The following is a 24,544-nucleotide window of genomic DNA, read 5'->3' on the forward strand; positions in this document are numbered from 1 at the left end:
TTCTCAGAAAAGATAACCTAAGCACCACTGAATCAACCAGTTTTGTCTGTCCTCTTATCTTTGATAATGTTTCTGAGAGTGCTTTATCCTCCCTTCTCTGCATATATTTTTTTTTTTTCTTCCACTTCCTTGATGGCGTTGCTCTTTTCACAGTAAGACTCTGATAGACCGCAGCGCTCCATAGTTTTATCTTGCATGTCTTTTGCTCTGTAAAATCCATCTACCAGGGCTGGGGTGTGGTTGGTGGGTTTTTTGTTTGTTTGCTTTTGTTTTGTTTTGTTTTTTTTTTTATTGTGGGTTTTGCCATGTTTCTTTTTTTTCAGAAGACGACAGATTTGTTGCTTGGGTCTGGATTGTGAGTTGGTGCAATAAGGAAAGAAATAACTTTTCCAATACACTATTTTACCAGCAAAAAGAACCAAAGCTGGCCTGTGCTTGGTCTGCCAGCAGATCAGAGAGAAAGGAGCAAGATGACATCTCTTCCAGGAGAATAAGAAGGAACCCTACATGCTGTCTGGAGTCTGTGTGCACGTGCATGCAGCAAAAAATATGCTACAGCTTCATTGTAGATTCATAATCAGCCTTTTAACTACTTAAAAGCTGGCAAAACGTTTTATACACAGTAAAGGAATGGATGTCATTCGATGGCAGATCAATTTGTTGTATTGACCCTTCCTTCCCACTAGTATTTGAAGAAATCTATTTCTTCAAAATGCATAAGGCAAAATTATGTTAACATCTACAAATTCACTACTATTCAACAGTACCAAATACTGACTTTGAGAGGCTTCATTCCTGATGCCCATTAGTTCTCTTTTTAGGGCCTCAAATTCCACTGGTGCATCAGGAAGGCTCGTGCCTTCTCTGATGCTAAGATGATGGTGCTTTCCATGGCACTGGTGAGGAGCTTTGTCTGCTAAAACACCAGGTGATAGTCTCAGCAAGCCCTGATAACATCCACATGGATTTTGTGTTCTGGGTGCTGCACTGGGGATGCCAGCATCTTTAAGCTTCCATTAACATGCCGTTAGACTGGAGCTATCAGACCCTGCTGCTAGGATTTCCACAGCACAGGTGGTATGGTCCTAGTAGAAGCGGTGGCAGTGAGTGCACGGATCTGGGCAGGCTCTGGGTCCAAGGCAGCTGGGCAAAGCTGTTGCTTAAAGAGTTTGGTTGGCACAATATGCCTCGCAGCCTGTTTTCATGGAGTGAAGTGATGGCCATCTAAGGTTACGTGTGCACTCGTTTGACCGTGCCATCTTGGCTGCCGTCCACTAGTGTTCAACTGGGTGAACTGACCCTATGGCAGCAAATGTGCTGGAATGACATCCTATTAAGAGATTTTGGGTTGATTTTTTTTTTTTCCCCCCCTCTTTGGTAACAATATATAAAAAAATGATCTGGTATACCAGGCTCTCAAGGCAAGGCAGCATCAGAATGTTTTAAGCAGGCCGCAACTTAACTATCTTAATTGTTGATAGAGATGTGTAATCTCTAATAGTGCAGTGGAAGGCAGCATAGTTGGCCATGATTGCTGGGAGGCCATACTGCCCTCCTTGTCATAGAGATCTGTGCTGTACGTCTAGTTTCTTGCTGTTTTTTTTCTCTGGTGACCAGCCTTCTTCTGCACTTGGAAACAGCAGAGTTCAGCAGCTCCTACGGCAGCTCTAGACCAGACCAGTTTGAGAAGGGTAAGGAAGAGGTCAATGATTATTTTAGCCTTCTCAAGGGCAGCTGACACTAAAGATCCTGCTGCAGTTGTTGAGAAGTTGTTCTCTAGTAAGAGTAAAACTACTGGCCACAGTGCAAGTGGTAAGCCTTGCAGCAGTCCTCAAAAAATGTTCAGTGTAAGTGTAATTCAAAACAGGACACGTGAATGACTGGTTTTTAATTAAGCTATGCAGAGGAAAAACTACTCTTGTCTGTACAAGTGAAACCATTGTATGAGCTATTCTGTGGTAGTTTGCTGATGGGCTGGGAAAGCAAGTTCCTTGGCCTCTCCGCTTCTGGGTGACTGGAAGCTCCTGTTCCTTTTTGTTTAGGATAAATCCTGTCTGAGAGATTTGTTTTCTTGTGGCTTTGCGATACTTACTGCCTGGGCTGGCTGAAGGCACAACAGGCCTACTCGAAGGAATGCAGATTCAAGTTTTTACTCGAAAACATCTGCCTGCATTTTTAGGATAAATCTGCTACTTCAGGACTGGCTATGCCAAAGGAAAAGTACTCAGCAAATGGAAGTTAAAAATAAAAATACCGGCTCCATTAGAAGATTATACAGTAACAAAGTTTGACTTACTGCTGAACTCCAGAGGACAGCAGATCTGTGCTTTTGCTGCTGATCCTCTAAATGTACTTTGTTAGTGTTTTCCTAAAGTATGTGCTGTGTTCTGAAAGGTGTTGACAAGGAAATAAAGCTTTGACTTTTAAATAAGCCCCAGACCTAAAGCTCTTCCTGAAATACTGAATGCTGCTAATACTAACATGTCTCTATAAGCAGTGATCAAAAAAAAGTAGATGGTCAGGTAATCACTATAGGTTCCATAATTTGTTTAGTGCTCTTCGTGAATGCTTTTTTTTTTTCTGGTGGGAATTTTTTTTAAGGACACTGAAATTTTATTAGTCATCCTTTAATTTCATAGCAATAATAGAAAATTAATTTGAACTTTTTTACCACAGTGGAATATAATCTTCTGAAAAATTAGATTAAGGATTTTAAGCTGATAGAAAAATTATTGCCCAACTTCATACACAAGCCATGGTTATGTGTCCTTGAGCAATGAGGCTTGTACTGAAAGTCCAAGATTGAAAATCAGAAGAAAAGAAGGCAAAAAATCTTATATCACAGCTGCTGTAGAACATTATATTCCTCTTTGCTCTTATGGATATATGTAATGTTAGGTGATCCGCTATAGTCCAAGATTGTATCTCATGAGGAGCATATAAAACTTTTGTTGGTTCTTGTGTTTACATCTTGTAGCCAAATAGTCTGTGTGACTCGGTAGCCCATAAATTTGTAAGACGAGACAGCTGTGTTAGGTATTAGTGCAGTGACAGAAATGTGACAGTTTGTCCATTGTAGATAAAATTCAGTGGCGCTCTGCCCGATTCTTTTTGCTATGGTTACTAATGAGTTGGACAAGCTTGTAATAACTTCGTGGATACTCTCGGAGATTTGATGGTGATCCAAGCCCTGCCTAAATTCTCAGCGCTCAATCTGGTTTTGTTTAGCCATAGTAAAGATGACCAGAAGTGCCGTTTCATTTAGTGAAATAAAACACTCCAAAATTTCAGCATAAGCTGAATGCTAGACTGGGATATACTGCAGTGAAAAACAGGGAGTAGTGAGAGCAAGGAGAGTACTTGTGTTGTACTCTAGTGCCTGTCTTTGTCTCTGTCAGCTCCTTCTAGCTCGCTTTCCTCCTGTGCTTTCTCATCTCCTTTTGAGCAGAGGTCTTGGCCCTTGTCTGTGGTGTTCCCAAATTGAACTGGAAATGGTGATACTTGTTATGATGCTCTCTTGGTCATCCTGCTTACTGAAAACATGACTTTCTTCTAAAAAGCTATTAAATGTTTGTTTTGTTAAAATACAACATTGCTAGTTTTGGCAAGTACATTGAATGCTAGAAGAATGTACATTTTTATGGAATCTGAGATCTGTGTGCACTGTGTTGAGGGTCTTAGGGGAAAAAGAGATTTATTAAATCTAGAAGAAAGTACTGACCAGGACATTCCCATCTCTGTTTGTATTCTATAAACAGGACTTTATCAGCACCAAATATAGTGTAATTTCCTGAGCTCAGTTTACTTTTATAAACCTGTTTAGATGCTCTCTGTGTTCGCTCAGCATAGGATATAACAAGAGTATTAAATAATTTATCAACATGACTGTAAGCAGTGGACAGCAGTAAACAATAATGTTCTGATGGGGATAGTAGGTCCCAGCCACTCTGAGAGACTTGTAAATAGAAATAAAACAAAATGGCACACAGGCAATCAAATTAGCCTGCATTGAAAACTTGGAATATTCAGCTTTTCTTCAGTGTCCCTGCTGATCCAGGCTTGACAGTGTGAAGTGAGGAGGAGGAGTTCCTCCTTGAATAGTTGCATAATTGAGACACAGAACAAGCATATGTTATGTTCAGCTAACTGTGGGAACTTAGATGTGCTTTATAAAATGTGTTAACGACAAGAATGTTGTAGCTTCCAAGGCACCAGGCTGCTGGCATCGATTAGTCCTTAATTGGTGGTTTATATAAAACCTCATCTTTTGAGTACTGAAACTTATGAATACAAAATAATGTGATAACCAAGACACACACTGTTGGTATTTAAGAGCACACAGAGTAACTAGTCTGATTTGTCTGTATCATCTATTCCAGTGTAAATATGTAGTGGTGTTGTATGTTTTTAGAATTGCAACTTTCCATTTTGTGTCTGTCTGGACTTCTTGGTGTCTTCAGTTCAAGTTTATACTGGCTTAAATTTGTTCCCAAAGGTGTTGTGGAAGGGCTTTTTACTTAACAAATTGAGGTTATGCATATTATTTTTATGAAGCAGAAAAACAACTTGAAAAGGCTAAAAAGAAATTCTGTTTTCATTAACCTTCAAAATATCAAGACTGTCAGCCCAGGTCTTCTGTGATTATGCTGAAGGACTGAGATATATACTGTTAGCTCCTGAATCTTAAATGAAGCAGCATATGTGTTGAATCTTTAATAAATTCATCTTTTATCCGAAATGTTAGAGTCTGAAGTGAAGTGGGTGTTAGCAAAAACAAACAAAAGCGGAGTTTTGACATTCTGGCTGAAAAATCCCTTGCTCTCTGTTATTGCACCTCTTTCTATTTGCTCCTGCAGTGTTGCCTTCCCAGTGAGTCTCTAGATATATCCCACCCTGGTCAGCCAAGACCCAACTTCTCAGTGTGAGAAGAAAACTTGCAGGGTAAGGAGCTGGTGTCTAAAGGCAGCTGCTCTTCTCTCCACTCTGCCCTGCTTGGCATTGATTGCTATTTGTCTTGGAAATAGTGGTCTCTAATCTGCCTTTGAAAGCTTGTGGGGTTTTCACACTCTTTGTAAGGAACTTGGTAGCAGTAGGGTAGACAGGTAGGTAGCTGGCTCAGGGATGTCACTGTCAGTTTGAGCACTCTTGTCTATGGGAGGTGGTCATGTTTCTCTTCCAAGGGCAGACCTTGTATCTTTGAGGCTTGTTTTTAGCATTGGTGGGTTTCTCCTTGTTGCAGTTTGAAACTGTGAGTAGTGTGCCAACCATCAGATCGTTTGCTGTCAAGGAGACAAGGGCTAGGAAGAGTGAGATGGTTTCAGGGGTCAGGCTTGCTATTTTCCCTTGAAGAACCATTCATTTCCTCTGTGCAGATTGCAGTGGTTTGAGCTGAGGTTTGTGCAGAGGCTGTCAGTCTCGGAGTTTTATCTTTGGGAAAAGGTAAGCTGCATTTCCTCTGTAGTTTTTCTGATCTGTATGCTGGTTTTGGAAATTTATACTATCTTCTAATATCTCTTCCCCAGTTTGGGGATGTTTCAGGTACATTCATTTGTGAATAATGCCTTGGGCCTAACTAACAGGTAGTCCGAGTGCAATAACATTGTGCCACTGCGGAGTTTTTCTGTATCTTTAATCATAATCAAGGCTGCAAATGCCCAAATGTTGGGTTCCTTTGCCTCTCGCTGTTTACCTGAGACAGTAACCTCAGCACCTCCTTCCATGAAAAGGTTCCTATCATGTGTGTTAGTAGCTTGAGAGTTTCAGGAATAAGATGCACATAAGCTATTGTTTGACTTATGCATTAATAGGAAATTATCTTCTCTTTGATGTGAACTGTGTATTGCAGCAAATTGAAGCTCAATGCCTGCTCAGTCTGTCAACTTCTTGCTCTCTTTCCTCAGTGCTCTCCTCATGTCCCTTACTTATGCTCCTGCTCTCCATACCTCTTGTTTCCATACCTTTTCTTCTGGTTGTCTCCCCTTCTCATCTCTCTTTGGTGTATGTGTTTTACTTCTGTTTATTTTGCTAGCTTGGTGGCAGGTTCATCTTTCTCCTCATCTATTCCCCAGAAAAACAATCAGGCCTCTGTCAAAGCTGATCATTAGGCAATTTGTGGATTTTTGTTACTGTAAAAAACAAGTCTGAGATGATGGCCCTGTGGTCAGGCCATGTAAACGCTGGCTGGTGGATGCTGGCAGGCTTCTGATGCATCTGGGTGCTTCTTCATCTTGCCAGCACGACTAGCCCAGATGCATTGTCCAAGTGGTGGCTTGTCATACTTGCTGCTGTGGACCTGAGAAGAAGCACTTGCCATGTCTCAGATGGCAGTCTGTTGGTACTTCTGTCTACGGATTTCAGTTTTTCTCACTTGTTAAATTGTGTAAACAAGAAAAAAGTTTTTATTTGTTATTCCTGTAGGCAGGAGAGGAATAACCCTTTTATACTCCATGGAAACTGCACGTATTCAGCATTGTACCAGTTTAATATGTGGTTCTTTCTAATTCAACCTGGTAAAAAATATTACTGAATTTTTTCCATGTGTGTACTTGGTCAGAGCTGCTTTGTTTAATGACCAGAGCAAGCAGACGTGTTACTTTGTTTTTTTTCCTCTAACTACTCCTGTAGTTAGAGAAATGACCATAAGAGAATGACCTACCTTTGAAGCTCTACTAGATAATAGAAGTGCCACTTAGACTTGAGCTATGGCCGTGCCTGTGCAAAGCACCACACGTGTGTGTGCGAGAGCCTGGAGTCCAGGAACCCTGGAGTACTGAGGTGTATCTGAGGAACTGCATTGCTTTGTAAACCTCTTATGTCTGAGAAGAAAGGAGACACGTGGTTGTAGCTCTGATGCACCTTTATTTCCCAGATAGGGAGAGAGTGTTAAACTCTGGTTTGCTTGGGTTTTTTTTCCCTTGGGGTAGTTCACATTTGTGTCTGTTTTTCTTTCTGCTGTCCACCTTTTCTTCTCCCATGGAAATACATGTAGTACATATGGATAGGGACTTCTTTGGAGATTTTCAAGACCCGCCTGGATGCAGTCCTGAGTGACATGCTCTGGGCAATCCTGCTTCAGCAGGGGAGTTGGACTAGATGATCTTTATGGTCCCTTCCAACTCTAAAAATTCAGTGAAATTCAGTGAAAACCCTTGGGAAGCCAAGTTACTTTGCTTGCTTACTAGTCTGGTGGTGATTTCTTGAGGACAAAGATATTTTCTTTCAGAAATGTTTTTTGCAATTTTAGGTAAAAACATCGACTAGTCCATTCTAATTTGTGAGTCTTGTTAATGAGGGCAGGGGGAGGGATTTGTTGAATCCCCTGAGCTATCTCCCTTCTTTGAAATGCATGCCTGGCTGGTGGCTAGAGATGAGGCTGGTAGCCAGGACAGAAAGCTCTCAATTGTTGCAAGTTGTGTTCATGCTTCCAAGGTTCTATGTGGTAGTTTGTTGCCTCCATCATACTGAATATGAGCTTGGGGTGACAACATGGATATTGATAAGTAATAACTTGGCTGTCTTACCAAACTTCCAGTTTAGCTTTAGCATGAGTTTATTGTCACCTTTAATTTTAACATGGAGAGACTTGCTTACTGTTGTAGAATTAACTTGTGACTATTTGCATCCTTAGGATGCTGAGAGAGAGGGGGTTTTCTATCAGTGTGTATATCTAGCTAACAAAATACTCTTCACTCGATGGTGATTTACGTGCACACAATTTTTCCATGCTATTATGACTGGTGTGGTGCCTTCACCACTGGGTTAACTGTGCTCTGGGAAGGGGGCAGGAGGGGAAACATGAAGCAGCTTTTGCCACTTGACTTGCACAGTTTAGCTGAGGATCGGATTCTTCTCTTAACTGGACTCTGGTTTCTGGAGCATTCTGTCTGTAATCCTGATAACGTGTGTACTAGGAAATACAGTGTTTAACTGCTCTTGCTAAGTGCTGATAAATATTTTGTCTACTTGTGTTAATAAATGCATGATTGCTTAATTATTCCTAGAGTTTATAGTGATCTTAATCTTCAGAATGTCTTACAGACAAACTGGATGGTGAATAGTAATCCCCCAAATACACTCAATGTTGTTTTTATAATGAAAAAAAACTTCTCACTTTTCAAGCTTGCAATCTATAAGGCATTTTAAATACATGAAAAGTATGCTTGTGGTTTGTTTTTCTAAGCTTTCTTTTTCCATTCCTATTCTTTGCTGCCATTTGTGTTACATGCAGGCAACTGGAGTTATTTCGGATGGGGAGAGCAGCTGAGTACGTAACAGTTTGATTTCTTGCAAGTTTTCTGATCCTGTAGTGATGCAGCATGCTCTAGTACAAGGAAAGTGGAAATATTCATGCATATAGAAAGTCTGTACCATTGTATTTTCTTTCACTTTCATGGAATTTTCATATTTCTGTGGATGGCTGTCCATTTTTTTTTTTTTTCACTGTTTAGTTCTGTTTTGGACATGTTTTAAATGAGTTGCTTGTGGCTTTTACTGGAGTTTGAGGATAAGAAGGAAGAATTGGACTATTCTTCTTTTCCCATAAAGATGATTCCATTTTTCTGCTTGTACCCTTCTTCTGTGTTAGTCTTCATACCTACGTAACCCCAAGTCAATGTTTGTAGTAACTGCAAACCACAAGGGAATCTGTAGTGAGAGTGATCACAGACGCTCAAGATACTACATACAGGAGCAAATCTGAAAGCAGAAATGGCTGGTGGACACCAGCGTGACAGAAGGTATTGTAGCATATTCAAGCTCAGTGAGACATTATCATGGCAAAAATGGTAGGGTTTTGCCTTAACTAGTGCTTAGCAACCTTGGAAAGGTAAAACTCAGATACCACGGCTGTCTGTGATATGTAGAGCTGATGCCCACACCTGAAGACTGGTGTGTGAACCCTTGCAGAGGCCACACAGCCCAATGTTTTTGTTCATTTTTCCAGAAAATGTGCATCTTTGCTTTCTGGAAGTCTCACAAATTCCAAGGTAGGGCTTCTGCCTAAGCTACAGTGTGTAGCTTCTAGTGCTCGTAGGACCTGCAAAGAGTAATCATCGATCTTAAAACCAATGTGTCTATTCCCTGTGCCAAAAAAAAAGAGCGAGGGTGTTGCTGAGGGGGGCATGCAAAGAAAGGTGACTGTGACCACTGCCAGCGGGGAGGAGACTCCGCCTGATGCTTTTCCATTTTTGACATAGCAGAATTTGGAGAGGACGCTCTTATTGCAGCCAAGTAACTTAAGTCTCATGTCCAGCTAATGTTACACTGCGTTTCACAGATGGACCCGTGCTGCATTTTAGAAGTCCTCCACAGTGACTTTCCAGTTTCTCCTCCCACAACATGTTTTGTCCTCCTTGTTCTGCTGTCTTTCATCAGACCATAAGTTCTCTAGGCATCAACAATGCTAACCAACCTCTTCACACTGTTAGTGTTGGACATCTTCATTGTTTGGGGCTATTCTCAGAGGTGTGGTAGGATAACTGAGAACTATCTAAACTTCTGTAGACTACTAAAACAAAGATTAGTGTCCTAGATAGCTTTATTTTATTCCCCAATTTTGTGTGTTTGGGAGGGAAATGAGGTGCTTAGGCATTGGCCAGTTAGAGATTTTGGAGGGTTGTGCAGAGGGTGTTTCTCTTGTTTATCTGGAGTGTTGGTGTGTGGTGGTTTTGTTTTAAAAGGTGCTTGTATTCATGGAGCTCCCTTCCTCCCTCCCACACTGTACTTCATCCTTCCTGTGCCGTCCTCTTTGAAATCATGTTAGCATCCTTACATGCAGGCTTCAGCCTGTGCTGATGACATTTCCAGGTGATCTCCTTTAGCTTGACAATATAATGAAAATATACTTCTGATTGTAAGCTTACAATAGCAACGGAGAAGGAAGCAGCAGAAACAGCATGTTGGTAGCTGGAAGGCATTTTCCTGGTGAGAGTTTCTTGGAAGAGAAGTGCTGCAGCCCAGAGCTTTGCTAGTGGGGTAGAGGGAGCTGTAGGGAAGAGACATTTTGTGCTGCTGACCTGGTTTCATTTTAGGAAAGGGAAAGACTTAAAGCTTTAAGTAGGGTAGATGTTCAAGGCAGTCTTTGCACTTCAGACTGCCAGGCCAGTTCTTGGCTGTTGAGTGTTTCAGCTGCAGAAAGTATTTTCAAGTGGAAAAAACAAGGTTATGAAAACTCTTAAACTGAAGACTGAATATTGCTAACTTGCTGTCTTAAAATTATGCAAATTTCTAATGTATTTTTAAGTGGTGAGGGCAATAGGATGACTAATGACTTGCAAAGCTGCACTGAAAAAGCTTCTCAAAACCTATGATTTTTTAGCATGGAGAGCTCTAGAAGAGCCTCAAAAATATGCCCTCTTATCCTTCTGAGATTTTTTTTTTTTCCTCCTTGTTACTTTGGTAGTCCTCTTTAAACTAGTGTGCATCTTGATTACAAGTTTTCAGAAAGTGTCCATGATTATGAGAAGTGACTGGTGATTCAGTTAGAGGGTGGAGTGTTGGGGTCTGAGGCTTAAGGAAAGAAGTTGTTGACAGCTATCATGAAAAGCAATTTAAGTGGATGAAGGGTGGGGAAGGTGAGTTGCAAAAGCCCTGGTGTGGAGCTGGCAGAGATCTCTTCTGGACTTGGACTGGAAGTCATTCCTTTGGTTAATGCACTTCCTTCTCTTCTACTGGTATAAAAATAGACAGAAGCTGTGAAAGCTCGGTGGTTTATTTTGGAGAAGTAGTGGGGGTTTTGGGATACAGAACCTTAAATGAACCACCTTCTTCCCAAGTGCCTGAGTTTGCTGCACTTGTTGCTTTTGTCCAAGTTTTTGCTCAAGTTTGTGGAGGATAACTGGACCCCAGCTCCTGGTAGCTGATGAGCCATCACTGCTAGAAAAGCAAGAGGCAATTTCAACTGAATGCAGCCTTTTGAGAGGAGCTCCTGCCATGCGTTGGGACCTTAAAACAATAAAAATACTTGTGAAAGTGCATTCATCCAGTCACCTGTAATAATTTTGCTGTTAGTTTTCCTTCCTGTCCTGAAGCTTGATATAAAAAAAGTTGCCAGAGGTTAAATGTGACTAGTAGAGCTGGTGTGACAGGACTGTGCAAAGTGGTTTTGAGGTCAGTGTATTAAAAACTAAATGTGTTCTGCCCTTCAGTAGTGGTATAATAACTTCTGGAGGTGTAGGAATGGGGAGGAATAACAGGCTGGTTTGTTTCAGAGAAGAGATCTCACTTTGATTTTCCCCGCTCTTTGTAAAATCCTGCTGTGTGATGTGACTGTCCAATGGGTTTTCTTGTTATGCTGCCTATATGCATGAATATTCAATATTAAACATGAACATGAGCATGCTTCTGCCCTGCCCCTTCAGCCTTACCCCCCACTCTCTACACAGTGAATCCAGCAACAAGGAAAGTTTTCATCCCTTGAGAGCTCTTTGGTACATATGACATTTCTCAAACTGGGTTAAAAAGTTTGCTGACTTACTGTGTTTATTGTGTTATGTATCTTGTTATTAATTAACCGATCTTCAGAGGCTGAGACTAAGCTACAGCTTTCCTTATAGAAGACTTGGTGTGTCGTCTGTTTGAAGAAGAGTGTGCTTGAATTTATCACACCATGTGTGTTGTAAGGAATATTTTGCTGAAACATGGGCTGTAATGCCTGACCCCTCCTCCTGAAGGGATGCTGCGTCCCCAAAGCCGCTTCGGCAAGTTCTTGTCAGTCTCTTGCTTAAGTAAAATTTAACTGTCAAGTATGTTAACGAATGGGATCCTCACCACGTGCAGGCATTTCACAGTATACTTTCTTGCAAAGGTGCTGTGTGCTATAAGCCACATGTGGGCCAGGTTTTGGTGCTTTTAGTCAGGCTGAGCAATGTCTTCATTTGTGAACACTTCTGTTAAGTGAGATAACCTACAGGGTTGTTGCAATTCAGCATAGAATCATAGAATTGTCTAGGTTGGAAGGGACCTTTAAGATCATCTAGTCCAACCATCAACCTAACTGATAAAAAAACATCACATGGTGCCTCAACCACTTCCCTGGGCAGCCCATTCCAATGCTTAATAACCCTTTCAGTGTAAAAATTTTTCCTAATATCCAATCTGAACCTTCCCTGGTGCAACTTGAGGCCATTTCCTCTTGTCCTGTCACCTGTGACTTGGGAGAAGAGACTGACCCCTGCCTCTCACTGCCCCCCTGACACCCTCCTTTCAGGTAGTTGTAAAGAGCGATAAGGTCTCCCCTCAGCCTCCTTTTCTTCAGGCTGAACAACCCAAGCTCGCTCAGCCTCTCCTCATAAGACTTGTTCTCCAGACCCCTCACCAGCTTCGTTTGCTCTTCTCTGGACCCGCTCCAGCACCTCAATGTCTTTTTTGTGGGAAGAGGCCCAAAACTGGACACAGTATTCAAGGTGGGGCCTCACCAGTGCTGAGTGTAGGGGGACGATCGCCTCCCGAGTCCTACTCCCCACGCTGTTCCTGATACAGGCCAGGATGCTGTTGGCCTTCTTGGCCACCTGGGCACACTGCTGGCTCATGTTCAGCCGACAGTCAACCAACACCCCCAGGTCCCTTTCTGCCAGGCAGCTTTCCAGCCACTCTGCCCCAAGCCTGTAGCGCTGCATGGGGTTGTTGTGACCCAAGTGCAGGACCAAGTGCGTGAGTAAGACTTTCTTGGGTTGGCCCTTATTTATGAGTCAGTTGAGGATTTCTGCCTGGTATTAACATCTATGGATCCTGTAGGTACATCAGAGAAACAATGTGTTCCTGCCTCATCCATGTTTGTGGTAGCCGGAGCCTTGCATCCTTTAAACATGCCATCAGGGAGGCATTCTGTGTCTTGACCTCTAAGAGACTTCCTCTTGCTAAACACCAGTAAGAGCTGGGAGAAATTCTGGTGCCACCTTTTATAAATGTATATGCTGTATATGGTTGATTAACATTTAAGCTAATTAGCTATTTTTAGATGTTGCTTAGAGATACTATGGTTCATATGGGAAATCTTCGTTTGATAGTGCAGAGGTGAGATCTGATGACTGGTTAACAAGTCCAGATAGTGCTTCTGCAACCATCCGATTGGGAAATTCAGAGATTTCTGAGCCCATCAGCAGGACAGAGTTGCTGACCTGGAGAAAGCTGTGTCCTCCTACCTGATAACCATAATTGTGTAAGTCTTTGCACTCCCTGGTATTAAGTGTAGCCCAGAATTAGTGAGTTACTGGATTCACTATAATTTTTCCCCAGATAATTGTACTACTGATTTGTATTCATTATTATACTGTTGTGGTGAGATAAATTGTTTATCCCTAAAGCTGTTGGTCTGATGTCTTTTACCAGATCCCAAACTTTTAACTCATTTGGGCTGACTTAAGCCCCTACAAGTGCTTACACTGATTGTGCAGCCACAGCTGGAGGAACTTTGCATCATACCAGGGTTATTTAGGCTTTACCTTAAATAAGGGTTACATCTGATGGGAAGAAGAAATTAGTTGAGCAGGAAAGTGAGGCATTAGAAAGCTCTTTGAAACAGTGTTTCGGTCCCAAGAAAAGTAATTATTGTGCATTAGACAGTAATAGCTCAAGTGTTCGGCAATGACATTGTTCAGCTGAGTAATAGCTCCTTGTCCTTCTGAGGATGGTATGTGCCTTGAGATCTACAAATAGATCAGCCCTTGCTCCACAGACTGGAAGTTTGGTGCTTCTCAGAGGGATTTGGTACTTTGGCATACCAAATAATTTTTGTGTGGCACATCTTGCGTGTTTCTCCCAAGCACTGGACTGTAATAAAAATGATGGACATTGTGCTTCTAATAAAGCTGAATAAAGCAGTGCATGATTGCTGTTCACTTTTATTCAATTGACCAAAGACTGACAAGAACTACGCATCATTTAAACGACTGAAAAGCAGGAGGTCTAACTCCATTTTTGTTGTGGACAATCAAATTGAATTGATTGGACTTAAGAGAGTAGAGCTGGGCATTTTCAAGTGGTTTGTATTTTGCAGACATGTTTTCTGCTTGGGGTTGTTTTCTAATCTTTCACCCACTTTAGGGAACTGATGTTGTCTTATTCAGTTGGGAAGGAACTGAAAATGTCATGAAGAACAAACTTTACTTTGGATTAAAAAAATGGAAATTGAATTGGAGGTCTAGGAAGCGCCAATGGAAGGGAGAGGTGTTCCCTGATGCTGCATTCCATCTCCTTGGAATTTCAGCAGTTAAATTCAGGGTTTTTTTTAAGGATGTGACATGAAAAAAGCACTTTCACTTTATTATTCAGCTTCATAGTGAATGGCTGTATAGGACAGATACCACAATAACTTAATAGAGGAGGCTTTAATTTGATTGTCCTTTCTAGACAGGCTTTTGGGGGCGGAGAGCGTGGATAATGGCTGATCCTTATTTTCCTTTGTTTCAAGCATGTTAGTGGTGCACTCCACTGCCATACGGTGTGTGTATTTCACTCTGAGCTTGCAAAGATAACCTTGCATTCCTCACAGCCAAACACAGCTGTACATCAATATTGAATTTTTGATACCCTTTCTAACTATGATTCTGTGTTTCCTTTTTCTGAAGGGTTAGCAAGCAGAAGTGTTTCTGCAGGGACAGGGACTCATTGGAAAGGAGCTTTTTCCTTCGTGAAGGCTTGCATTAGTGTTTGTTACCAAACTTAAGCTAATATATGTGTGTGTGTTAAATGTAGCAATTTTTCCCTTATAAGCAATGGTATAATTGTTTATAAGCAGAGCTGCTCTCTCAGTTCTTCTGATTTTCCTACTGACTGCTTTTCGTTAGATCCTCTTAATTTAAACTAATCCTTTTACAAAAAAAAAAAAAAAAAAAATCAGAACTCTAAAGTACTGGTTAAGGATGCTGAGGAGATAGTACTACAGCTTAGAGGTTGAAAATTTTCCTGGAAAGAGCTCCTTTCCATAAAGGATTGTTTATCTTCCGTTTTTTTTTCCCCCAACATCTAAATGTTCATTTTGGCAGCAGCAAAGCACCTGAAATTTTGGGTGTTGGGGTGGTTTTTTTTCTGTTTGTTTGGTTTTTTTTTAAATGAAAATGTCTTAATCTGCTTACTAGGAATGGCTAAAGAGAAATAAACTCCTATAATAGGAAGTGGGAAAGGGGAGCATGAAGGTGATCACAGGAATTCCTTGGTACATACTTGAGAGAACTGGAGGTTATAACCAACTACCAGGTGGAAATACATCCATAGCAGAAATAGCCTTTTTGTTTTTTTTTTTTTTGGGGGGGGGGGGGGTGTCATTCTTTATAAACTTAAATGGGCTTCACTGTACCAGCAAGGCAACTTGAGAGCCGTGCCCTTAACTGCTGTTGTTTCTTAGCCTTTGAAGATGCCGACAGTGCCGTGGACGACCGAGACAGCGACTATCGCAGTGAGACGAGTAACAGCATTCCTCCTCCCTACCACACGACGGCGCAGCCCAATGCCTCCGTCCACCAGTTCACCGTTCCCTCCCGCCTGCAGCAGCAAGGGGTCTTGCGGGAATCCTGTGCTGACTCCCTACAAAATTATGATCTGGATTATCGGGAGCATGTGGCCATCAGGTGGGTGCCATCTTCTGCGTAGCGTTTCTTTTCCCGTTGAATTTTCTATAGCAGACCCTGAAGGTGCCCTGCTGGCAGAGGAGGGCAGCGGAAGCTCTCTGAAAAGCTTCTGATAGGAAGGTGTTACGTGTTTTGTTAGCGCTGGGAATCTGCTGTGAACCAGGAAAAACCCATAAGGCTATTTGTTACACTAGGTCCAAAAGTTTACCTTTTTACCTGAATTACCTTTTGAAGATATGCTCATCTCTGAGGTCATTTATTCTTGGTTCTACTTTCACCTTACCTTTTGAAGGCCCCAGCACTGGGTAATTGGTTGTTCTGGTAGCGTTGCGTGGGTGTGCCTCCCACGCCAGTGAAACACGCGCCAGCAGAGTTATCCTATTAGGAGTTTCTTTCTTGGGGCAGATTTGTTTTCTGCTCCAGATTAGCTCTTGCTCTTGTATTAGCTCTGTGAAAACAGGGTATTCAAGAAGAAAGTCTGTAACCACTTAGGGTTGGCTATTTTTTCTGTTATCATGTAGCACCGTTGAATACTGTATTTTCTCTTTTGGTTTCCTTTGAACTATATGAAACATAGTTTACTTGTTCTAAATTAACTTTTTGACCATAAATCAGTAGTTTTACAACTGCTTTTATCTTTTTTTTTAAGTATTAAGCATTACAGCATTAAATTACCAGAATCAATGGCTGTGAACTAAGAGCTGCTTGTGCTGGGAACTGCAGAAAACTTTACAAAACTGCTGTTCCAAATAAGTGTAATGGGAAAGCAGAAGAACTTGGACAGTGCTTGATAAGAGTGGGTGTGTAGAACAAGCCCTGCTGCTGCTTCTGCCTTTGGTGTGGAAGGAAGAGGCAGTTGCTTAAACTCTGTCACAGTCAGATGTGCAGGGTTTTATATGTATTATAGCTGGTTTGTTCTGCCTCATCCCCCTCGGTAAGAATGTTCTTGCTCCCTGATGTCTGAACCTGAATTCGGTTGCCATCATGAGTGTGTGGCTGAGGCTAACTTTTACTCTTTTTGCCTTATGGTCTTTAATGATAAAAGCTGAAGTTTAATGGTAACATTTAATATTGTTACTGTTACTGAGATTTCAAGCAGCAGAGGTTAATATGCCAACAAAATGCACTTAGTACAGTGTGACATGTTGTTCTCATTGCTCTTTTCCTAGTCCATTAAATATCTTATATAAGAAAGTTATTCCCTTCCCCATGCTGTTCTGCACTGCTGGTTTGCAGTGGTAAAATTGCTGAAGATCTTGCTGAGAGTCTGGGAAGATGAGCTGAAGCTTTTTCTTTATGGAAGAGTGAACCTGAACAGCTGTATTCAGCCTCCAGCCTGGGGAAGCCAGTGGTGGCTGGGTTTTTCTTGCAGTTATGTGACTTCTTGGGGTGGTGTTCACAATGCAAGGAATCTTTCATGGCTCACCTTGCTTGGAGGTGGGGCTGTGAACCTTTAACTTTATCCATTGCATAAGTGTGTTTATAAGATCTTCCAAAGAGGCACTTCTGGTTTGAATTGTTAAAAAATACCAAGATGGCATATGTATTTTTTTTCTGGTTTCCTGAAGGTATTGTTACAAAAGGATCTGAAGTGATAAAACTAAGAGCTTTGTAGTCTGCTGTTGTCTAAAATTACTTTCAGTCCAAGAAGGCAAGTCCTAGATGGTGATTGATTCCTTCTGAGCATTCCTGCTTCCTGTGCATTTTCCACATACCCAGCAAGATTTTTTGCTACATATTTAATTTTAAAACGTAGAAAATGCAAACAAACTTTCCGAAGAAGTTACTTGGGATTCTCTTTCTTACCACACAGGTATTTCTAGGAAGAGCTGGCTGGGTAGATATTTTCAAAACTCAGCAGTAGCTGAGTATTGCAAAACCAAATTGTGTTTGACTTTCGCTCTTAGCGGCTCTTAAGTGCCATGGGCCAGGCAGCCACCCAATGAAATCAGTGTTGGTGGCAGACTGTAGCTGGTGATTGAGGAAGTGACAGCTTGTAGGAGGCTGTCCTGGGCAGACCCAAAGGAACCAGACAAGAGTCTGCTAGAACCTGTCTTGAATTGGTCAAAAAGTTGTCTGTGCCAGAGTGCTTCAATTGAAACTGTTGGTACTAACACCTGGGGTATATTTTCTAACAACATTTGGGTTTGGCTGGAAAAGTTCTGATCGTCTTTATCATTATGTTCTTTTGATAGAAGGGCATGTATTTTATTCCCCACTCCCCTCGCACCCCCCCCCCCCCCCCCAAGGATAACAACTCTTATTCTTATTTGTGTGTTTTGCTGCCAACAGCCAGTTTGACTTCAGAATAGCACATGTCTTCCCCTCAGATGTTTTTTTTTTAAGCACTAACTTTTCTTTGCAGTGTTCATTTTGTGTAACCACGTGTCCTCCATGTCTCCCTGCTCTCGCTCTATTTACTTCCAAGGCGATACGGTAGCGTAGATTCCACTGTGAGTGGCCGAACTGACCTAGAGTCCGCGTCTGAGTCTAGTCAAATGACAAGCCGCCAGTGCTCGCTAGAGAGCAGGCGCTCTCTAGATCTGTCCGATAGGTGGGTTAACCTGTTCGCAGCCCCTGTGCCTGTCTCCTTGCTGTCGCTGCTGTGAAGTGGTCTCGTGATAAATTCCAGCTGATAGTGGCTGTTTGCCTTGGCTCTGTTTGAGATCTGTGGTAGATTCATGCTGGGCTGATAACTTTTTCTCTCCTCTCAGGTGTTGGACTTCTTGTCACTGCTTCATTTCTAGTAAAAGGAGTGCTTTGTAGAATAGCAGGGGAAACACAAGGGGGAGGAGCTCAATTAGAAAAAAAAAAAAGTAATTTTCTTTACGCCTAAATTAGTCGAGTATTCGTTCAGCATTTACAGCTAATGGCTCTTCAGGTATTCATGTAGCTCCCATTGCTTTCAGCTGAGATGTGGAAGGGCTTGATCCAGTAACTATGGTGGCCCTGGGAGTCTTTTAAATTTCATTAGCTTTTTAAAGAAAATTATTTCAATTACCAGCTTAAAATTGCAAGCAAGAAGTGTAGTAAGTGTTCTAAATTGTGCACAACAGGGCTCATTTAAAGTAATGAGTATCTTTGCAATTAGCGTAAGTTAGCTAATAATACTGGTGGAAATGAAGCACTAACCAGCAGTAGTGAAAATGCAGCGACCTGTTTGTCTTCCAGGGCTATCCCATCAGTATCCTACATGGTGGTGCTCCGGGCAACTCTCAAGGTGAAGACTCTTGTATTAGCAGTATCCATACAGCGTCCATGTGCCCTGTGCCCTTTCCCTTCTCTCGCCCTGCTGTTACAGGGTTAGGGCATGTGTGCCCTCATGCTCCTTAGTTCTCAACAATGAATGATGTGGGCAAAGCTGCAGTGCATCTTTCAGATAAGCATTTTGATTTTTTTTTATTTTTATGTACGCTAGTAGGAACTCCTCTTGTGAGGTTTAGATAAAGTGGAAGCTTTCTTGCTATGAGCCTTTGTGTTGTTGAACAATTGAGATCATCCTTCTGATCAAGGGCTAGAAATTAATCCCAAAATCCCAAGAGTCATTTACTTGGGTTTTTAGGAAGCTTCAGATTATTCGATAGCAAAGCACTAGCTGCTTTAATCCATTTTTCCCACAACAGACAGGTATACATTGCTGGATCTGTCTAGTTGCATTGTAAATGGGAAGTACAGATCCTGAAAAGCATCTGAGGCTTTTGATGGACTAATACCCATTGCCAGTGCTGTGTTTTGCCTTCTGATCCAGTAACAGCTCTGAGCATCTTCATTTTGTGTTGGTAGGAGCCCCCTGAGGGCATTAGCTGCATTAGTGAGCCCTCCCAGCAAAGAGGAGTGGTGGAGTAGCTGGGACTCCTCGCGTTGCTGGTTCTCACAATTTGCATTTTGTCCCCTGTGCCCGCTTCCCTGGACTCCAGCGACTCCTGAGTCTTTGCATGAAGTCTCTGCTCTGTAGCCACCCTTGGGAGAAACAAGGTGCCTGTGTGGTTTATGAATACTGCTAAAACAAAGTCTGCAGCCTAGAGTGACCGAAATGCATGCGTAGCATAGTGGAATGGTGTGCGTGGGCGCTGTATCTCAAAGTAGTCCTGTTACTGTAATAAGTGACTTTTTTCAGCATGCCTAAAAAAGTAACAGCAGAGTACTGGTACAGCCAAGGCTGTGTGCCCTCACTTGATCACAAAAAGCTGTTCTCCTTCAAACAGGCATTTCTAAATTTTGTGCAACTGTAACCGGTGGAATATCATAACCCATGCTGCTTTTTTTGACTATTTGATTGAAATGTATTGGTGGTAGATTGGCAGGTCTTCAGTTTTGTTATCTCTGGGTAGTTCTGATTTTAATTTTCCTTTATTTAATGCATGTTTTTTCATTACTATTTTCTCTGTCCTTTCTAGAGCTCTTTTTAAAACTGTTATTTTCCCCTTCCTATTTTTTTTTCGCTGCCTCTCTTCCTTTCCCTCCCATCCCCTTTATTTCTCATCTTAGAAAAGGATCTCTAGCTAGAAATGAAAGAGTCAGGATCATTCCATTTAACTCTGAAGATGGAGAAGAAGAACAGGACAGTAACTATGAAGAGCTAGGAAAACTGCTTATAGAGGAATTCTTAGAAAAGAGTCATAAAAATAGAAGTTGGCAGGAAACAAAGACAAAAAAGATGCAAACTCTCTCAAAAAGAGAAAATTTCAATCACTGTGAAAGATCAAGGTGCTGCCAAAATGTGTGTGTGGAGTCAGGGTCTGTAGATGTCCCTAGGTATCCTCAGGAGTATGATACAATAGATAGGAGAAGGAAAAAGAAGCTGCGATACAATTTTGAAGACAGTGAACAAATAAGCCTGCAAAGTAACGAACGTCTGAGGTTTCCTGGGGAGAAAACGGTTTATTTCAATGGTGTGGCAACTAGTTCTGAACCTAATGATGATTTCCCAGTATATGGCAGAACTGGAAAATATAGCAGCAACTCTGAAAGTAAGGAGCGGTTGCCTGCTTATCCCATCCTGCGCCCGTACAAAAATGGCTTAATGGTTAAAAGTGGCAAGTTGCCCAACAAGCAGGGAGTGAACCACGAGGGCTCACTTCGCCTCAGTAACAGTGAAGACATGAAACTCATAGGGATGCCGGATAACACTTTTGTGCCTGTGGATATCCTTGAGGAATTTGACAGCAGCGCTTCTGATGAGTTTCAGTACTCACCTGCTTCAGATGATGAAATGGAGGAACTGGCTGCCCTTTCACAAACATGGTGTGATTCTGACATCAGCCATTTGAGAAACTTAACTGTTAATTACCCTGCAAATTTTGGTTCCCAGTTAAAGGCCAGCTGTGATAAAAAAAGCAACACTAAAGGGAGCAAACATGGTCATCCTGTGCAGGACTTAACACTGTCTCCTGTTGAAGAACCCAGTGAGGAGTACATAGACACGATGGATGAACTTCAGTGTCTGGTAGAATCAGTTTCAGAATACTTGGCTGAGAAGGAGGAAGAAATCAGCAAATTTGGTACATTGCCAGAGACCAGAAAAAATGTTGAGAGCATGTCCCTGAAGCAGGGTAATGCTGGTAATTCATTAGAAGGCAGGAAGTCTGAACAGCCCAAACATCCTGCTGCAGAGGAAAGTACCAAGGGCAAATCTGAATCTCTCCCAGACTTGTCAGGTGTGAAGAATACAGTGAATTCCCTGTTCAGCTCTTTCACTGAAAAGGTGGGGTCAAGCACAAAGCAGCTCACAGCCTCTGTTGAAAAGCTTGTTTCTTCCACTCCAGAGAAGACAGAAAACAGAAACTCATCAGAAAGTGGAATCTCGAATGTATTTTCTAGTAAGCCCAAAAGCGAGAGTTCACCTTCTGGAGTGACAGTAGATAATAAAGCTGACACCAAGTTCTCCATTCACTCTTTGCTACCATCCCAAGTGAGTGGTGATAAAAAAGCCCAGAACATAAACTCCAACAAGCCGGAAACAGCTGAGATGGACAGTAAGGCTTCTGCTCCGCATCATCTCCAGCAATCGCAAGGAACCACCGCCGGCAGCCAGCAGAACCAACATTCGGTTGTGAATTCTGTTCTAGGTATGTTTAATCCTTTAAAGATCTTCTCAGAGAAGGAAGTGCCAAAACAAGAAGTCGTAAAAGAAGAGCACACCAAGGAGGACAGCCATGCTGTGAAAGACGATGAGGCAAACAGAAGTCAGAGACCATCTGGACAGACGGCAGCCACCAGCAGCATTATTCCGGAGGTACGGACGAGTGAGACTAGAAACGAGGCAGAGGTAAACGCAAATGGCACTTCTGTGTCTTCAATCTTTGGCAGGCTCACAAACTCAGTCAGTTCCTTCAGTCTGAAAGCCAATTTTGATGGTCTCTTGGCTCCCAAGCAGCAGGATGTGCTACAGAAGCAGCCAGATTTGCATCATGCTACAAATCAGCCAGATGCCACTGTGAAAGGGGGTGCGCCCACTGCCAGGGAGCAGCAGCCTCCTGCAAGTCGCTTAGGGGATCAGCATACCACAGGTCATGGACTGGGAAACAAGCAAAACAAGGGTAATGTGGAACTTAATTCACAGCCTCAAGATCAGGGTACAGCATCTGAAAACTTTTTCAGTCCACTCAAAAAGTCCTTCAGTCAGTTGTTGCTTCCTTCTGCTGAACAAGGGCAGAAGGAAAGTACATCTGAGCATTTTAAAGGCCATAAGTCTGAGGAGGATGTAAGACAAAATAGTTCATCAAATGAAGAGCACTCATTTCCTTTCACTGGGAAACTTCCTTTTTTCAGTGTGTTGGGTTTTTCAGAAAAGCAGGAGCAAAAGAATGAGAAAGGGGGCTTTATTCCTTCATTATTTAAATTTTCTTCTGCAGAAAATCTAGCACCTTCACAGGACCAAAAAAGTCATCAGAGCTCTAGTGGCATTTCTTTGCCTGAAGACAGAAACAGTAAATCAGAAAATACCATTTCATTAAAATCTAGCTCTGTTCCAAATTTATCAGACCATAAGGAGGAATTAGAACAAACAAAAGACGTGAATGAAGAAAACCTACCTAGTGCCCAAGTAAGTAGAAGAAAACACCAGGAGAGTGCCTCTGCTACCTCTAAGGCTGCAGGAGAGCAGCAGAGAACTAAGAGTACTCAGGAACAACTTAGAAATGTAAAAGGAGGATTGACAAGAGAAGGACTAAATGCATCAGACTTAAACGACAGCTCAGTTGAATCCACCTCTTCAGCCAGAGGGCCAGAAGCTGCAAGTGCAGATGATATGCAGAAGAAGAACACACCGGGTTTTCTTTCTGGCTTTCTTCGCATTTCTTCCAATGAAAAAACAGCAAATAATCAAGACTTGACCACTAAAAGCGAGAACGATGGCCAGAAAAGCACTTCTCCTGGATTATTTTCTGGCTTATTTAAGTTTGCTTCAAATGAAAACTTGTCTGAATGTAAGCAAGAGAAGGTTAAAACAAACTCTCCAGGCTTGATGAGACTTTTTGACAGAGGTGAGGGTTCTAGCTCAGAGACAAAACCCAGCAGCTCAGGAATGGTTTCTGACACTCAAAGAAGCACTGGAGTAAAGCAGGAAGCTCCCAGCTTCTTAAAAAATCTCTTGCCTAAACCAAAGGAGAAACTGGATAATGTGAAAACGATGGAGTCTCCCAAAACTACTGACCAGCTGTCCAGTACAAGAGTAAATAAAACAGCAGAGCCCCATGTTTCCCACTGCGGGCATCCTCTGCTCCCTGATACTCTAAATCTTCAAGACAAGGTACAAGACTTATCTGGAAAGCCTGTAAATAGTAGGCATATCCCTTATGAAGATGCAGAATCTAGAGTTTTTCCAACTGTTCTAAACAAAGGATCAAATGAATTTCTCAATTTGACTAATAAAAGCTATAATCTTACGGAGAAGTACTCAGCTTATCAGGAAACAAGAAGTCATTCTAGCTTTGAATGGGAATATGAAGTGGGGGATCTAGCTGACACTCATGAAATAGCAGTACCTGTTTACTACATGTTAAACCAGAACTCTGTTCTGCCCCCACAGTTCTTGGACTGGCCTGAAAATGACGTGGTGGTGAATCTCTGTAAAAAGGATGGAAATGCCAATGTGATGGATTGGCAGAGTAATGCCAACTTTGATGGACAGAGTTTAGATTTAAGTGTGATGTCATATGAATCATTTGACCAGTTAATGTTTCAAGATGTTTGTTCAGAAGAAAATGATGCATGGACTGCTAATTCTCTCAATGAAAGCTATAGCACCTTTCCACCACTTGAAAGAGATGGCAGTTACTCATTTGAAGAGTTGCCCATGGATTTAAGCTACTCCTCTGGCTGTGATGGAACTATGTGGACTCTAATTGACCAGGAGACTTTAAGTATGGATGAGAGCTTTATGTACTCATCCTATAGCCAGGAGTATCAGGAGTGGCTAATGATGCTTGAGCAGGGTATATGGTGGCCATCAGAAGATGGTGATTGTGGATACTACATGTACAGTGATAGCCAGTACGTGTATTCGCTGCTCACTGATCCCACTGGACAGTATGTCTACGTGTGTGCTCCTGAAACATATTCCTACCCGGACTGCTGGGATTATAATTTTCAGATGGATTCCATTCCAAGAGCTGTGCTAGAAGACAACACAATTGCGGTTTGTGGTTTTAAAGTCCCTCTTGGCAGTGAAGATGAGCTGTTTTGGTTTGCTGAAGAAGAGTCTTTAGATGATTATACAACAAATAAACCGCTGGATTTGTCAGTAGCTTTGCAGAGGAGTGATCAGCTAATGAACATGAATCTGGAAACTTTTTCACAAATGTTTGAAGAGTCTATTTATTATCAGAGAGAGCAGCCGTTAGACTTCTCAGGTTATAAGCTTCAAAAACTCAAAGTAGATTTTAGACCTGAGAAGGAATCCCTGAATTATTCAGAGGAGCCTCCTCTAACCCTTGATCTCAGGACACATTCCAGAGCTGCTTTCAATAAATCCCTGAGTA

At 42.0% G+C, this 24,544-nt stretch overlaps 1 protein-coding gene across 1 annotated transcript in view; it reads left to right on the forward strand.

The window, feature by feature from the left end:
• UNC13B (unc-13 homolog B) overlaps nt 1–24,544 on the forward strand; it is a 191,342-nt gene that overhangs the window by 22,934 nt on the left and 143,864 nt on the right. The window contains exon 7 of the mRNA XM_074166749.1: nt 15,341–15,563. Within this exon, the coding sequence (XP_074022850.1) occupies nt 15,341–15,563 (223 nt within the window). The remainder of the gene's footprint in view (nt 1–15,340; nt 15,564–24,544) is intronic.

Source organism: Numenius arquata, chromosome Z, assembly GCF_964106895.1.
Source record: "Numenius arquata chromosome Z, bNumArq3.hap1.1, whole genome shotgun sequence".
Taxonomy (NCBI): domain Eukaryota; kingdom Metazoa; phylum Chordata; class Aves; order Charadriiformes; family Scolopacidae; genus Numenius; species Numenius arquata.